This window comes from Vespa crabro, chromosome 5, assembly GCF_910589235.1.
Source record: "Vespa crabro chromosome 5, iyVesCrab1.2, whole genome shotgun sequence".
In the NCBI taxonomy this organism is placed as follows: Eukaryota; Metazoa; Arthropoda; class Insecta; order Hymenoptera; family Vespidae; genus Vespa; species Vespa crabro.
Genome location: NC_060959.1, coordinates 11,488,153 through 11,505,534, shown reverse-complemented (window position 1 = coordinate 11,505,534; position 17,382 = coordinate 11,488,153). Strand labels below are relative to the sequence as shown.

The 17,382-nt window shown below is 27.3% G+C and overlaps 5 protein-coding genes across 7 annotated transcripts; 2 read left to right on the top strand and 3 right to left on the bottom strand.

Moving 5' to 3' along the window:
• Positions 1 to 622: 622 nt before the first annotated feature.
• LOC124424122 (chloride channel CLIC-like protein 1) lies at positions 623 to 4,226 on the bottom strand. Of its 2 annotated transcripts, XM_046962717.1 has the most exons (10): positions 3,651 to 4,163; positions 3,492 to 3,566; positions 3,331 to 3,405; positions 3,123 to 3,258; positions 2,798 to 3,034; positions 2,576 to 2,716; positions 2,377 to 2,482; positions 1,901 to 2,062; positions 1,558 to 1,763; positions 623 to 1,488 (listed from the first exon to the last, which is right to left on the bottom strand). In XM_046962717.1, the coding sequence occupies exons 1-10, from the start codon at positions 3,746 to 3,748 to the stop codon at positions 1,201 to 1,203; spliced, it is 1,524 nt and encodes a 507-aa protein (XP_046818673.1). In that variant the 5' UTR covers positions 3,749 to 4,163; the 3' UTR covers positions 623 to 1,200. The 2 variants fall into 2 exon arrangements, with proteins under 2 accessions (XP_046818673.1, XP_046818674.1); XM_046962718.1 differs by lacking the exon at positions 3,492 to 3,566 and having other exon boundaries at positions 4,039 to 4,226.
• LOC124424123 (lethal(2)neighbour of Tid protein) lies at positions 4,199 to 5,718 on the top strand. The gene has a single exon (XM_046962719.1). It carries the CDS (start codon positions 4,330 to 4,332, stop codon positions 5,638 to 5,640), a length of 1,311 nt encoding a protein of 436 aa, XP_046818675.1. The 5' UTR covers positions 4,199 to 4,329; the 3' UTR covers positions 5,641 to 5,718.
• A 684-nt stretch (positions 5,719 to 6,402) lies between these two features.
• On the top strand, positions 6,403 to 11,221 carry LOC124424125. The gene is given in 17 exon segments (XM_046962721.1): positions 6,403 to 7,014; positions 7,088 to 7,265; positions 7,370 to 7,572; positions 7,701 to 7,860; positions 7,947 to 8,159; positions 8,230 to 8,372; positions 8,457 to 8,542; positions 8,868 to 9,097; positions 9,168 to 9,356; positions 9,417 to 9,479; positions 9,564 to 9,715; positions 9,818 to 9,991; positions 10,077 to 10,227; positions 10,324 to 10,596; positions 10,667 to 10,792; positions 10,876 to 11,009; positions 11,076 to 11,221. Coding segments are annotated over 17 exon segments (2,814 nt in total). The 5' UTR covers positions 6,403 to 6,808; the 3' UTR covers positions 11,209 to 11,221.
• A 3-nt stretch (positions 11,222 to 11,224) lies between these two features.
• Positions 11,225 to 15,485, bottom strand: LOC124424121 (DNA repair endonuclease XPF). 2 transcript variants are annotated; one of them, XM_046962715.1, is made up of 16 exons: positions 15,344 to 15,485; positions 15,079 to 15,258; positions 14,809 to 14,989; positions 14,557 to 14,709; positions 14,358 to 14,471; positions 14,137 to 14,285; positions 13,892 to 14,046; positions 13,542 to 13,776; positions 13,277 to 13,448; positions 13,028 to 13,195; positions 12,794 to 12,931; positions 12,452 to 12,670; positions 12,203 to 12,376; positions 11,950 to 12,090; positions 11,690 to 11,890; positions 11,225 to 11,554 (listed from the first exon to the last, which is right to left on the bottom strand). In XM_046962715.1, exons 1-16 carry the CDS (start codon positions 15,409 to 15,411, stop codon positions 11,390 to 11,392), a joined length of 2,613 nt encoding a protein of 870 aa, XP_046818671.1. In that variant the 5' UTR covers positions 15,412 to 15,485; the 3' UTR covers positions 11,225 to 11,389. The 2 variants fall into 2 exon arrangements, with proteins under 2 accessions (XP_046818671.1, XP_046818672.1); XM_046962716.1 differs by lacking the exon at positions 12,794 to 12,931.
• On the bottom strand, positions 15,418 to 16,569 carry LOC124424124 (UPF0669 protein C6orf120 homolog). The gene is made up of 5 exons (XM_046962720.1): positions 16,341 to 16,569; positions 16,053 to 16,177; positions 15,864 to 15,980; positions 15,627 to 15,777; positions 15,418 to 15,559 (listed from the first exon to the last, which is right to left on the bottom strand). Exons 1-5 carry the CDS (start codon positions 16,368 to 16,370, stop codon positions 15,488 to 15,490), a joined length of 495 nt encoding a protein of 164 aa, XP_046818676.1. The 5' UTR covers positions 16,371 to 16,569; the 3' UTR covers positions 15,418 to 15,487.
• Positions 16,570 to 17,382: the final 813 nt, after the last annotated feature.

The window sequence follows — 17,382 nt, the reverse complement described above, 5'->3', positions numbered from 1 at the left end:
TTTTGATCTCTCGAATATACCTTTTTTGTTATACACCGTTATACATCGTTTCCTTCCTTCGTTCGTTCAATTTTTCCATTATCTTGTCTATCAATAAGTAAGACAATAAATCATTTTATACATGTAGTGTATCATCCAACAGTCCGTACATAATAATTCGTTTGTTGCAATTTCGTAAAATATGACAACAAGTAACGCGTGACACGGGAGAATTTTCTAACGACACTAATACGTTAATAATTGCTCAACGTTACGCCGCGGTATCCGCTTGCTTACCACCCCTTCATTTAAACAAGAGCACACCCACGTAGTTACCAACTACCGTATATATAATTACGGAAAACGCAGACGTTACCTTCGGTAAACGCTTGTTTGCTCGTTGATCATTAGGCTGAATTTGCGTTAATAACGAAATCCTCAGCAAAACGAGACCCCAGCAATCAAAATACAATGCTACAAATGAGACCACCTATAACGAATTCCATGGTTCGCGTGTTTTATCGTACGATGAATTAGCTCGTCGGAATTTCATTTCTACGATTTTAATAAAGCATAGCTTCATGAAATCGTATTGTTTATCGCTAATAATTCAAGGGTAGGTAGAACGTATTTCCGCGATTAATTCTTTTCAGAAAAATCTATTTATTCAATTGAAATATCAAACTAATATGGTTACAGAGAAAGCACACACATTGTCCATAATCACAAATATGCTTTTAATTGCTCAATATAAAAAATTATTTCAAGAGTGATTTTCGTAATCATTATATAAATACACAATCATTTTTTACTTGTTATATTTTTTAATGCATGGTTTTAAAAATATTTCCTTAACCACTTGCGCTGGAAAGACGTGCCACGTGCGTCGAGATGCTTCTGTTATCGGAACGTGTTACACACGTCGTCAGGCGATTGTTCCAGAAAGAAAAATGACGTGCGTGGCACGTCAACTGTTAATGAAATTCTTTACCGAGACACAGTTTCTGCTTGCACTTCATCGTGTAAAATTATAAATATTGATCTTAGACTGTACAATGGAAAGTGATAGTGAAGCCAATGATATTATTTGCGCCCCGAAGTGATTTGCACTCGACCATTCTGGCACGCGCAACCGTGAATTTCTTTGCACCGCAAGTGGTTAAAATTAACTTAACAAGTATTCAAGCTTAAACAATAAAAAATATATTTCACGATAAAATATTAACCATCGCCACCTCCAATATATTTCTCCGTATCGATTTTAGGCTCTTTTAAGCATTTTTCACTTTCCTCTTCAGTTTCTTCAGAAAATAAATTATTTTTATTTGAATCACCACTAGCATGATCCAATTTTTTTACAAATTCAATTGATCTTAATTTAGAAGATTCTTCGACTGCATTATCCGTAGGACTATTATTTTTTTGTTCTTCGAAAGTATCAGACGATAGCACTGCTTTAACACTTTCAGTATTTTTTAGTAGAATATTAGGAGGCACTTCGGCAAAAATCTGAAATACTGCTACATTAAGATAAACGTGTATAAATATGTAATGTAATGATAAATAAATATTAAATACCTCACGAATTAACTCAATTGTCTGCCTCTTTTGAGCACTATTCGGAGGCAATGAAGTCTGTTCAAATGACAACAGTGAAGAAATAAATGGTAATCCAAATCTAACAGAACCTCCTCTACAAATAAAAATAGCAACCAAAAGGAATACAGGTAACAATATATATAAAAGTACTTGTACCATGTATTTTATAAAGATAGGCAAGTGATCTATAACAAAAAAAAAAAAAAAAAAAAAAAAAAAAAGAAAAAAACATTAATTATATAGTAGTATTTTTTTTAAATGAATAATTTACTATTTAACATATAGTAATTATTCTCATATAAAAACAACAAAAAAATCTTACCAGTTGCATTACTTATAAACTGAGACATTGTTGTTCCAATAATAGATATTGGATGCGTTAGGAATGTGGTTACCATGTGTGAAAAAGCCATAGCAGGTGTTACTTGCAACATTGGATTACTCATTCTAGCTTCGTAATATTTTTCACAGTCAATGGCATTAACTATAATTAACAAAAAAATTTTTTTTATGAGTAACCAAAATTCAGCTAAAATTGAGAGATAATTTATATAGTTCACAGTTTTGAATTTTTCTTTGGTAAACAAACGTTTTGATTTAATTCTCATTATAAACTGTAGATGGCGTTAATGTTTCTTTTTTTCGGCATAAAAGCATCAATCGATATGAAGTACAGATGGTAACTATACGAAAGCTTATTAAGTATTAAATCATAACCGAGATCTTTGATTTCTCACATAATTTTCTGTCCTCTGATCTTCTAATTGCAATACAATTCTCATTATTCTACATACTTACAGAGATATGAGTTTATTTTCTCCCACAAATTCATTTTGCTCGGCCGACAACTTATAGGCATTTCAATGTATTTCATTTGTGATGCCGCTAATTTGATCTCGGCTTCCTTTTAAAATAATATAACAAAATATTTATATCTAACGTTCTTGAGAAATCTTAGCTATATACAAGATGATATTAATTTTGTTATATTTTTTACCGTTATTAGTTGCCACCAAGTCTGGAAGAAGCTAACTGTTATTATCACGACGATAATAATGAATAATGGAGAAAAATATGGCATATGTTTGAATAATATGACGATTCCCAGTATACTACAGGCAACCATAATCGTATATGCCTAAAATATAAAAATAGTAAATAGTATGATGTTTGTAAATACTAGTGAAAATATTATGAAATTGTAATGTAACCGACTTACATAGTAATTCCTAATAAATTTTAATGCAGACTGACTAATCCAATACAAATCGAACATATCAGAAACATTATTATAGAATGAAGGCTCCAATAAAATTTTACTCAAGATTATATCAATTTCTTTCAAAGAATAATTATCAGTTTCTATTTTTCTAAGTGTTTCGATTTGCGCTCTTGTTCCTTTTACAAATAATTGTCCCTTTAACGTATCATCATCATCATCATTATCATCGTCATTCTGTATGACATTAGAAAATGAAATTACATTATTATACTTACAAAGGAATCACTCTATAATATATTATTCTTATCAGTTTCTAGTATACCTTCAACTTAGAAATTAAGAGTAACTTCATAATCAAACGCTTATAATATATTTTCACTGCCTCACAATTTTCATTACTTTCTTTTAATAATTCTACTTGATTAGATTTTGTATTTTGCTCTCTCGAAAATATTTTTCTGCAACATCATTTTAGGATAAGTGATATTTATTGATTCAAACAAAAATGAGATAAATATTTATACACATACGTATCTTTTATTATTTGTTTTTTACGTCTATCATAATAAAAAGAATGTGGATCGATGTAATCTTCTGTTTGCTTCCTAGAAAAAAGTTTAGCATTATTTAATATAAATATAAATATATGAATTATATAACTTATCAAATACGATTTCTAATTCTCCCTTACATATCGTTTCCATCAGAATCATTGTTATTTATAGAATCTAAATTAATGTCATTGTTTAAGTTTTCAATTCCATTACTGAAAAAGCATTATATTAAAAAATTACAATATATTAAAAACTTTATTCGAAAAAAGATTTATTTCTTATATAATTATAATTACCTTTCAGGATGTGAAGTATTATTATGATTGCAAAAAACTAACGAAGAACTAATTAAACATTGTATAATGATACAAATAAAAAAGATTAATTTCAACATGATGTATAATTTTAATTAAACGAACACTTGCTTATTAAACATATTTTTCTGATAAAAGTATATCACTTAAAAATGTTAAATATCACAATGCAATTAAAAAGAGTTTATTTATTTTAACGTTATAATTGTCATAAGACATAGATCCAAATAATGGACACGTAGACAGACAGTGATTCTGTAACCGATCTATTTTTAAATCTTGCACAATTGTGCAAAAGTAATGTTACAAATGTATAGTGCCCATTAAAAATAACGATATGGTAACGATATGAACGAATAATAAGCTATACTTTTTAATGGTTATTTCTTCCATATGAAGAAGAAACAAGTTGTTAACATATTTTGTTTCTACAAGGACTTGATGAAAGTAAACTGAGAATAGCAAACGATAAAATGACACGGAGCGACTATACTGCCACATGGTGATCGTTACTTGCAACTCGTCTTTCTTGTGAAAGAAATAATTTCCTAATATCCACAGAACCGTCTCATTTATAATCACTTTCGGTTTATTTGTGCTTTTACGAGATAGAACACGTGTATTTAAAAAAAAAAAAAAAAAAAAAAAAAAAAAAAAAGATATGGCGCCACGCCGAGATAGTCGTACTAATCACAATAATATAAATAAAGCCTCCAAAAGAGGTAAAAATAGTTGGTTCAAAAGTTTCGAATGGCCTCAATTTTGGTCCTTATTAACAGATCCAAGAAAAATTGTAATAACTACAAAGTTATTTATTTTATTGGAAATGCTTTTGAATGTATTCATTATCGAAAAAGTGCCTTATACAGAAATCGACTGGAAAGCTTATATGCAAGAAGTGGAGGGTTTTTTAAATGGTACATTGGATTATTCAAAGCTAAAAGGTGATACAGGACCATTGGTTTATCCTGCTGGCTTTTTGTACATTTTTTCTGCTCTATATTATGTCACTATGCAAGGAGCACAAATTAAAATAGCTCAGTATATCTTTGCTATTCTCTACGTTGTTTTACTAGCCTTGGTCTTCCGCATTTACTCAAAAACCAAAAAGGTTCCACCTTATGTATTGATTTTGATGTGCTGTACATCGTATCGAATACATTCTATATTTGTGTTAAGACTTTTTAATGATCCGATAGCTATGATATTATTATTTTCAAGTCTAAATGCATTTTTAGACGACCACTGGTATTTGGGAAGTATTCTTTATAGTCTTGCTGTATCTGTAAAAATGAATATTTTATTATTTGCGCCAGCACTTCTTGCTGCATATTTATGTATCTTAGGAACATCGAAGACTGTAATACATTTGTCCATTTGCGCATTGGTACAAGTGATTTTAGGCTTACCTTTTTTAATTGAAAATCCAATTTCATATATTAAAGGAGCATTCAATTTGGGAAGAATTTTTGAATTTAAATGGACAGTAAACTGGCGCCTTTTATCCGAGGAAATATTTGTTAATCCATACTTTCATGTTTCATTGTTACTTTTACATTTATTAATCTTAGCCATTTCTGTACCAAATTGGATAATCTATTTGAGATCCTATGCAAAATTAAAACAAGTGGAAAAAGATCTAAAGCCTCAATTGCAGAAGAAAAAAAAGGTGGATATGTCGACAATGAGCCAATTATTTGTTTTTCCCCTATTTGTGGCAAATTTTATAGGCATCGCGTGCAGTAGATCTTTACATTATCAATTTTACATATGGTACTACCATACATTGCCATATCTTGCATGGTGTACAAGTTATGAAACTAAGGCGAAACTTTCAATACTAGGAATAATAGAGCTTTGCTGGAATACTTATCCAAGTACAGTTTATAGCAGTTTTGCTCTGCACGCTTGCCATATAATTTTATTATATGATTTGATTAAAAACAGAAAAAGCAATACTAAAACAAAATGAAATTGTTATATATACGTGGGACTGAATTTGTTATCTAGTCTTTACTCTATCTGACAAATAAAACTTTATGCGTATAAAGTTTGCTCATATAAATTTATGTATATAAAATTTCCTTTCTAAGGACAATCGAAATATTAAACACCTATTTTTTATGCAATTTTTTCAATAAAATAACTATAAATTAATTTTATAATATTTTCATTCTTATTACAATATAGATCCTACATAATAACCATTTGTAATCATTTAATTTTTTCGTTCAAACGTTGGAGATTCTAAAAACTTACATTCATTCATTACAGTTATACCTTTCTAATTCAGTATAACTTTAAGTTGAAGAATTTTTCTATCCAAATTAAGGTTATTCTTCAACCTTGATTTTGTAATATGGTTTAAGCCATCAATGAGAGCAGATAGATGTAATTCTTGATGAACAAGATATCATTTTAAAGGCAAAGCATATTTTTGTAAAAGCTTTATTTTTCTTGCAAAAAAGATCATGTTGAAGAATGGTATTTTTTGAGAATAGTTTCTGCACATATAAAAGGCTTTTATTTGTGGATCATAAGAGACCATCGAGGGATCATTGAGAGATAGATTCATCATCAAAGAAAGATATGCTATATGAGAGATTAAAAAGTTTGAGTTAACAGTCTATTAGACTACTTACTCCAAACCACACAAAATCAATTATGGTCTCTTATACACCGATACGATAAACGTATGGTGGGGACAGCGTTCCTCGCTTTTGTATTCGTAGTTCATATTTTGTCCATACCTGTCGCTAAAGTCGCACATGCTTCGAACGAAAGAAATAGTGAATAACCTTAAGAATTGTGAGAGATGCATTAATACTATGTTTTTATGTACGAATAAAAGAATGTTAGAAAGTGGTAATTTAAATACATGGTTTTATTTTATTATTAAGTGAAAATTAATATACATCAAAAGGTATGATACGGTTAATGAAATAAGAATGTTATTCTTGATTAATGGTAACGTGACTATTTTTAATTCTAACCTCGAACAGAAATTATTTTTTTCTCTTTAGAGAACTATTTTTAAAACAACAATTATTATTATTATTACTATTATTATATAAGCAGATATTGTCTTAACAAGTGTTATATGGTTCTAAATGCCATAAAAGCACTGAACATCGAGAATAATGTCTGGAAATTGCGATTCATTATCAACGCCTATTATGTACAAGTCACAATTTGTTGGTATTGATGACGAACCATGCAATTCAAAATGTTTATTCTGTGAGAACTCATTTATTCTTCCTACAAATGAGAAAGATTTCTTAACGCATTTGTTCAAAGAACATCGCCTTGTCATAGGCGATGTTTGGAAAATAGCAAGTTTGAAAAGGTAAGGATTTATGACTTGATATGTCATATTTGATATGTTAACAAAAGTATAATGTTTCGATTTGTTTAATTAGTTATATACATTATTGGGGCAATAGATTCAAAGAACAGCCCATAACTGATTTTTGTACTACATTATTAATGGATTGTACATCTGATGGGAAACCAAGTAAAAACGAAAGTTACTTTTTACTTTCTGATTGTATCTCAGAGGATAAAACATTAAGAGATGAAATATATAGGGTCAAACTGGTAATGCTTGTAATAATACAATAAGAAAAGACACTTAATGTAATATATATATATATACATATATATATAAAATTAAATTATATATCTATACATACATTTTCAAGGAATGGGTTCTAGCAAAACAATCTGAGGAAAGAAGTGATACTAGTTTTACACGTGGCTGTATGTTCTGTAAAATGAACTTTTCTGTATCACGTATTATTTATATAAAACATCTCTCAGAGAAGCATAATTTGTATCTTGGTAAACCAGAAAATTTAGTTTTCATCGATGAACTTTTAGATAAAATACAACATAGTATTGAAAGGTAATTTAAATATTATAATTATTAGTATATTTCTAATAATATTAAGAACAATCATAAGTTATATTCACTCATAATTTTTTATATTATGGTATAAGTATTTTAGACATATCAAAATATTTTATTTTTAGTTTAATTTGTATATACTGTGAAAAAGTTTTCAAGGATCGTACGGCATTGAAAGAGCACATGCGTAAAAAGTTACATAAACAAATAAATCCATACAATAAAACATTTGATAAGTTTTATGTAAATAATTATTCAGATCCTAGCAGAACAAGGAAATATCAAGTAATAATTACAATATCATGTTTGTTCATCAAAGTTAAAACTTGTTGTATCTTTTTATATCATTAGATCTATGTTTTTCTTTTAAGAAACATTACAAATACACTAAAGATACTGGATTAAGCAGTGAAAGTGAAGATGAAGAATTGTCATGGTCTGATTGGAATGATGAAAGTATTAGTATATTTTGTTTATTCTGTAATCATTCTGATAAAGACTTTCCTACTATTTTACAACATATTAAAGAACAACACAATTTTGACTTTAAAGAGGCATCAAAAGATTTAACCTTTTATCAGAAAGTATGTATATTTGACATATTTATAAGATAGTTTTTATGCCAATGAACAAATAATAAGATTAAATGCATAGGTAAAACTGGTAAATTATATAAGGGGACGAATTTGTATACAATGTTGCATTTTATGTGAGGAAAAGTCAGACAACATATTGGAACACATGAATGAAAAAGATCATTACAAAATACCTAAACAATATATATGGGATCAACCAGAGTTAGTAATTAATTTTCAATGTAGATCGATTAACGAAAAACGATTCCGTTATAACATGAAAGTTACATAAATTTTGCTTTTCAGGTTTTATTTCCCTATGAATGAAAATGATTCATTTTTATATAATTTGGATACAGATAATGACAGCTCAGAAGAAAATGATATTGAAAGTACATTTAAAGATTTGTCTGTTACATCCAATGATAATACAAATAGTATACATTGTTAATTTTTTAAGAAATAATTGAATATATATCAAATGAAATGTTACTGTTTTCATGATTTTAATTTGATCAAGTACTTTTTGGTTATATTTTTTAGTGATATTTTCCTATTAAAGAAATTATATATTTATAAAAAAAGAAAAAAAACAAAAAAAAAAGATTATATTTATTCTTTCTTATAAAAAAAATTATTAAATTACTATTATATGTATAATAAATACAATGTCAACTAAAGAACTATCACCTTATTGCAATTCATATGTAATTACAGTAAATAACAGTGACAAAGGGAGACTAATAGGAAAGGATTGTTTAGATTATTCAGATGATAATTATCTTATTAAAATAAGAGTGGAAGGTCTTATCACCACAATTGCTTTTCATAAAGCAAGATTATATGCACAAAAGGTTTATCAATATTTGCCACAGAAATATGCTGTACCACAAATTAGAGAAATGTTTCAAGTAGATTGGTACGAATATCTTCAAAAAATGAAAGTGGTAAAGAGCTGTCTGTATTAATTAATTTTTTTAATGGAATGTAAATATACAGTTGCATTTTTTTTTATAGCGTGTTGGTGGTAAGATGTGGGTCTTAAAAAGACACGTTGCAGTCTTTATAAATGATGCATTTATAGGCAGTGATATTGAATTTTCAAATTATCTCAACGAATTGTATGTTTTTCATATGCCAAAAAATATTGGATATTATGAAACACATATTGAAGAATACTATAAAAAGTTTATTAAAAAAACAAAGGTCAATTATAATATGTATGTGATAATAATATCCATATTTAATATTGATTATTTTTTTTAGAGAGTTTACGTATATTTCACATTCACTTTGGATGGATTCGTAATAGGTTCCCTTTTATTCATGGTATAAGTTATGAATCACATATAATTATTTTTAATATATCTTAATTTTATTTGACTAGTTTAAATATGAGAAGAATATTTACAGTTATATTCTGACTTGCTCCCAAAAACTTGTAAACATTTTTTAAATTTTTGTACTGGAAAATATGAAAGCATAAAAGGTTTCAAAGTATCGCATTATATAAACACTTACGTTCATCGTATAGTTAAAAATGGATGGATTCAATTTGGTGGCAAGTATTAAAATGAAAATAAATTAATTTAAGTTAAGCATTGTTTTCCCTTTTATCGTCAATGTTGGCTATACACACATATTACGTTAGATATTAAATTGAACAGTACTAATTTTAACACGGCTATAATGCCTACGATTGCCGATGAATCATATTGCATACCTCACAATCGACGAGGAATCTTATCAATGGCAAATAATGGAAAGCACTCTAATGAATCTCAAATCATTGTGTCTTTAAAACCTAATACATGGATGAATCATTATTATGTTGCGTTTGGGTATGTGTCGAAATGCGTATATAATAAGTGCTATTTTATTGAAGAACAAAATAAAAATTAATGCTTAATGATGATATTAAAAAAGACAACTAGTAGACGGTATCCAGACATTACAAAAAATAGAAGATATTCCAACGTATTATGAATCTCCTCTAAAAAAAGTTATTGTATCTCAATGCGGTGAATATACTTTAGATCATAAACCCAAAATGGAAGCAGAAACAGATATATTTCTTGTTAGCATCGTTATGTCATCTCATTGTACTTACATATCTTATTAAATATATTTTGACTATTAATGTGGATATATTTCTTTACATATATCCATTTAGGAACGCCAACCATGGATAGATGTTGGTGAAAATAATATGGTCCATCAATATCCATACAATACTTATTCAGATATTTCTGTATGGCTTAATAATATAACTGATGAAATAGACATTCGCGATACACCATCTCTTCTAGTAGCTGAACGATATTTAAGCAGTCTATACTGTCTTTCCATGGATTATTTATCAGGTTTACCTTTTAAACAAATAATTTAATTTTTGTAATAGAAACTTTCTCTAATATATATTTTAACGACGTTCATATTCTTGTCTGTTAGAAATGAACACAAACCATCTTGATAAAGATCAAGAACTTTATGAAAATATAGATCTTAATTATAAGTCGAAACTATCTGAATTATTAACGGACTTTCGGCCAGAAACGATGAGTAAAATAGAAAAAGAAATTTTCATAAAAAAACTTTGTAAAATCATTATTTCACATGCTTTAAATTTTGTCCATAACAAGGTAAAGATAGATAAATAATAATCTAGTTTAGAAAAAATTATCAATTGCAAGATTTAATATGTAACCTTTAAAAATCCCCTTAGTGTTGTGTATTAAAGAATACATATGAAACTCTACATAGAATATTAGAATATGCTTATGACATTGCAAGAGCAACTATTGCCAAATTAATAAATCAAGACATCAATATTATGGACACCAGAGCAGAAATCAATAAGTATGCAACATTTAGTATATAAGAAAAAGGATCAATAATTCGCTAATTATTTCTTTCTTTCTTTAGACTATTTAAGATACAGCACCAAGATGATAAAAAAATTACAGATTCGTCCTTATTTCTTATTGAAAAAATATTGAACAAATCTATACTTCATTCTTTACAGTCTCCAAACATTGTAGATTGTGATTATATTTAACAAACAATTCAACATCTACTGAAAAACATTCCCTTTATTTTATACTTAATTAAAATCACAGATTTTTTTTAATGTAGACTTATATTTGTTGATATAATTGAAAAAATGTAAAAAACACATGATCAATTAACATTCCAAATTATATACAATAATGACAATAAGAAAAATAGAATTTAGCGTGTTATTGCTTTATCTTAGAGAAAAGTTTTTTACCGCGTCCCTTTGGAACTTTTTTACTGCCTATACTTTTTATATCCGTTTCTTCATCTGGATCGCATTTATTATGAATCGAGTTGTATAATATTTGTGCATCACTTTTGTTTCCAACTATTTCAAATAATTCATCCTGTATATATTATATCAAATATTACATTTTTATCGATCTTAACGATACGAAATAATAATAATAATAATAATAATAATAATAATAATAATAATAATAAAGGCCCTAAAATTCTAAAGATACACGAGTTCACATTACCTTCGTAAATTTAATAAGATGATCAAGGGATTTTCCTTGATTTAAAATTGCGCATAAATTCTTAGAATGTACACCAGGTAATTTGGCAATGAAATCTTGTATGTGAGGATTATACTTTTGAATCATCACTTGTTTATCTTCTGCATTTTCATTTACTCCAATCGTGACAGCCTTTTCAGCACTTGGCTGATCCCTACCGCTCTATATCAAACAAATTCATTACTGAACATTGATTTTATTTTACGTCATTGATATGTTACCTTCAATTCCTCAAACAATTGTGCAGATGCATGCGGACTTGGTGACCAGACGAATTTTAGTTTAGGAAAATGTAAAGTTAGCAATTGCAATTTTGATGTGATTGCAAAACTTTTAACATCTTTCCCCATGTAATAGCAACCCTTAAAGGAAGAAAATCTTTTATATATTTTCTGATATAAAATGATATAATTCGTGTATAAAATATTTAAAGTAAAATTGATCAATATACTAATAAATAATGATTATATATACCTGGAAACAGAATGGTTTGTTCTGATCAAATTCGATAAGAAGCATTGGTTTAGAATAATGTCGAGTCATAGCAACAGCTTGATTGTATAATCTTCCAGAATTAAGAGAACCAATTAAATCAGATACACTTTTTCTTTCAATGCAAATTTCTGGAGATAGAATATAATCTCCAATCTAACATACAAAAATATGTATGTGCATAAAACAATTGGAAAGTTTTAAAGCACACGTTATATTATTATAACTTACAGCTAGAGTTACTGGTTCAATCTGTATACCACGAGAATGTAAAATAGATGGCAGTTCACTATTAAACTCTCTCATGTCAACTATGATTTTATTAATAATATTTTTTTGATTTTCTTGATCTCCCTTGCGCGTATTTTGTTCCGTTTCATTGCCTGACTGTGCTGCAAATGTCAAGCAATCTTCTGATTTTCCATCTTGATCTTCAGGTACAACCATTGTCTATAAAAAAAAGGAATATATATATATATATATATATATATATATATATATATATATATATATATCCATAAATATACTAAATATCCTAAGATTGAAATAATTAAATATACGAAAAATGTTTACTTTTTTAGTATTGATTAAGACATGGAAAGCTTCTTTTTCTCGTCTTAAAGCTGTTAGATATTCCTGTTCTTCAACAGATCCTCCATAAATTAAAAAATATACTTTTAAATTTATCGAAGGATTATTATTTTGGTATATCTGAAAAAAGGAAAAAAAGAAACGTTATAATAGTAATTATGTCACAATTACTGTTATTAGACATGTACAAGTTATAATAATACATTATATACATACTTCTAATTGGCGTACAGCTGCGATGTCAGCGACATACATTATTACATTGCTAGGCTTACTTTCCTTTAGCGTTCGTTGTAATGCCATTGGATCACCATCTTTCTTTAAAGACTGTACAATGATTATGGGTGCAGTTGTTGTAATTGCTGTTAGATCTAACTCAGTCATCTACAAAGTCACACATTATATAAAGTAATATATTACATATATATTTTTTTAATTCGTTAACGAATATATCATTGAATATACTTGGGAACATTCTTCAAATAAAGTTTCATGAAGCTCGTTTTCTGAATTATTAGATTGACTCTCTGTAATAGCTTTTTGCGATAATGTCAATACATAACTATCTTGCGTATCCATTATCTCTTCATCTTTATCAGATTCAGTTGTTGACTTTTCATTATTCTCGACAATATTACTTAAAAAATATATTATAAAATATATATAAACGGAAACTATATATAAATTACAATAGGTATTATTTATATAAAAATTATTTTCAATAGCATACCTTGATTTGTTTTGAAGATTATCACGTTGGAGTTTTTTCTGCGCTTCATTAAGTAAATATTCATTAGCTCCCATAGTTAAAAAATTTTTTAATTGATAACACGTTTGCCTATCATGGACTAAAACAAGAACTTTCTCTGGATTTTCATTATTATCTTCTTTTCTTTTATCTCGTTGTATCTCAAGTAATACTTCACTCAATGCAATCCATTTTGGATTTGGTTCTGGCTTTAATTCTGATTGGAACAATACATTGCAATACTATTTGTAAATAATATATTAACATTGTTTGTGTATAAGACACACTAATTCATATAAATAGCTTATACATTGATTTTAAATTATAATTACCATTCTTTTCTGTGTAAACTCTTTCTTTCGCATATTTAAATAGATTTTCGACTGCATCTAGCATTAACCATCCTGAACTTTGCATAGCATAATCCATAGTTCGTAAACTATTTAATGTAGAATAAAACGATACACAATCTTTGTATGTTAAAGACCTGTAGATATAATTAATATTATTAAAACGACATAATGAATGACTTAAAATAATAATTGCTGTTGGAATTTTCTCTATGTAATATAGTTACATGAGAAGTCCTCGTAATGTTTTCAAGTCTGATAACAATTGTTTTGTAGTGGAACTAAGTTGATGCCAAACAGGATCCAATTGTGATTGGAGTTGCTTGTGAAACTTTTTAGCTATCGCATTTTCAACTGTCAATTCTTCTAAATCTAACTGTAAATAATATAATTCTAATGTATATGCATTTTTAAACTAAAAGATAGGTAATTTGAACTTAATACATACATATTTATTTATACGTTTTAATTCTTTCACCACATAATTCATTGCATCTAATAAAGCAGTTTGAATATGTAACATCTTTATTGTAATTTTCACGTGAAATTCCAAAACTTCAGGCTGTAATAAATAAGTATACAGGTTTAAAGATTTATTTTAAAACAGATTAATTTATAAAATTTGTATAAGTAACTAATTTATTTACCTTAAGTTTCGATAAACTGTTATTGACAATCGTGTGAAAGCGAGGCCATAGATATAATTTTTTAACAAAAAGAGTTTTCATTACACGTTCTACATTAGAAAATCCAAAAGTAAAAGATAATGCCGAATTAGAAAATGCTTTGATAAAACCAGTCTATAAAGAAATTAGAAAATTAAGAATAATTAATAACTGAATCGCAAATAATCAATATTAATGATTATAGCTTATACATATATATTATCTTTTCATCACCTTATTTGTTTGTCTGTACAATCTGACTGCAAACGCTTCTTGATATGAACGCAAAATGTTATGAGCTTTATATACAAGAATTCCAGTAACTAAGTTTAGTGGCACTCTATTTTTTAATAGGTCTACGACTAAAATTCGGCCTGGCACAAATAATATTCCACCTTCTAAATACATCAGTTCTCTGTAAATAGTAATGTTAATTAAAACTACATATTTATAAAATATACTTTTCATAATAAATAAGTAATAATTCGACAATTAACAGTATACCTTTCGTTGGATGTACATTGACCTGTTACAATACGAGGTAAATTTTTTATACCTAAACCTTGTAATTCATCTATAAAGTATCTTTCATCGTGATCTGTAGTTCCCAAAACAATAACAAGATTTCCAGGATCTAAATAGACTTTTAATATATTTACAAATACAGTTTCTATACCCAAACCCCTAAATCAATAAATAGTTTATAAATACATGTAAAGGTTATAGTGAGAGAAAATTAACATTTGGAAATATAATATAAAACATTTACTTTGCTGTGATTACTAAGCCATCCTCATGTAATATCTCTAGAAACATCTCATTTTCATATTCCAACATGATTAAATGTATATATTTCACTATAATAAATTGTTATTATACCAGAGCAATCTATTGTGAATAATTATACGTGTCATTAAAAAAGTATTTCAAATAATACATTGCCAATAGACCTCATAAAAGTAACTATAAATGTTGGACTTTTCTTCTGTAATATAATTCAACAAATATGAATATGGTTATGATAAGTTTAGCAAGTATTTTTCTAATTATACCTTGTTATAACTATCCTTGTAAATATTCTCTTCTTTTTGATCATAAGTTGTCTGATCATCCATTGATATCACTTCGTATACCAATAAAGTATATTTACTTAATTCATGCGAAGGATGTCCATACACTCCTATGCTAACGGGCCTTTTGAAACTGAAAATGAATTGATAAAAAGAAATTAAAACTGTTTTTATCTCATAAATTTTTTAATCGACTTTACAAAAAATATTTTAACATACTTGTCTGGTACAACTATAATATCTTCTCCACAAGTTGTAGATTGCAGACTATAGTGATCTGGTTCATAAGTTGGTTTCGCCGTTGTATGTGATGCATACAAATCTGCATCTCCAGTTCTATAGTTATTAAGATTATACTTAGTACGTTATAAATTGTTTATAGATGGACATACTTGACAATTTACTTACTGGGATATTAACAGAATTTTGATAATACCTTCATACATTAAACTATAATATTTGTAAGATCCACCTGATACATCATCACTAACATAATGTAATAATTCTTCATTCAATGACAAAATGGAAGGTAGCTAAAACAGAAATCTTCATGTGTTTGGCACATTTGTACAAATAAATCATTTAAATTTTATTATATCATAATGTGTTGTAATAAAATATTTAATACATCTCCAATTTTAATAAATAACATGATAAAATCATATTTCAAAATATTCTAATATTAATTTGTCTTACCAAAAGCAAATTAAGAAATATAATCTTCATAGTACAATGTTATTCATCATTGTTGAAAAGAAAAACAAAGTTGTAATATTTCTGAAAATTTAATAACAGTTATTATTTCCTATAACATAACAATTATATCTTTTTGCAATATTTATAGATGCAGTTGTGACACCAAGCAATCATGGAAAATTGCAAAATTTAATTTTATAAATTAATACATATAGAGTGTCGTAGGAATGCATAAAATTAGTATACATCAAGCACGAATTACAAAAATCAAGAGAAACGACAAGAAATAGTTATGACTTGTGATCACCAGATGGAGATTAGGTTCGTCATTGGAAAAAAAATTGCAGATTTTATTAAGTTTTAATTATTTAACGAATTACAATAAAGCGTTTGAAATAGAAATATATTTTGATAATATTTTTCGAATAATTTTTAATATTTTTAAAACAATTTCTTCAATAAATATATTTCACCTACATATACAACTATAAACAGTTTAGGTCTTATTTGTAACAGAATATGGATTTCAAAGGATGATTAAATATTCAGTTTAAAGCAATTAATGTTGATTTATACTTTTTATTGAAAAGTATAATTAAATGAATTTCCAAATTGAATAGATTTAAATAATATATCAAGACAAAATGTTTCATAATGTTATAAATTTGAGTCATATAGTATGCATACGCGAAGAAGGTACTTTTGGCGCTGGTTTCGTTCGTTTGTGGAGTGATCGTTTTGTGTACTTGTCCGTTATTAATAATAAATAAGAAAATTGATATTCGAACAGAAATATATAAAATCAATTTCTTTACAATTCACGCAGGTATATAATTACAATAATAATTTATTAATAATTCATTAATAATTAGCATATATAACTAGCGTGTAAAATACATTATATATATATAATTGTTCCGAAACATTTTATAAATACATCACATCGCCATGACACCTCATTATTGAGATATCAAAATTGCGAAAATACAGTAATATCTGAGTAATCAATATTGATTGTATTATGAACATTATTGTTAATTAT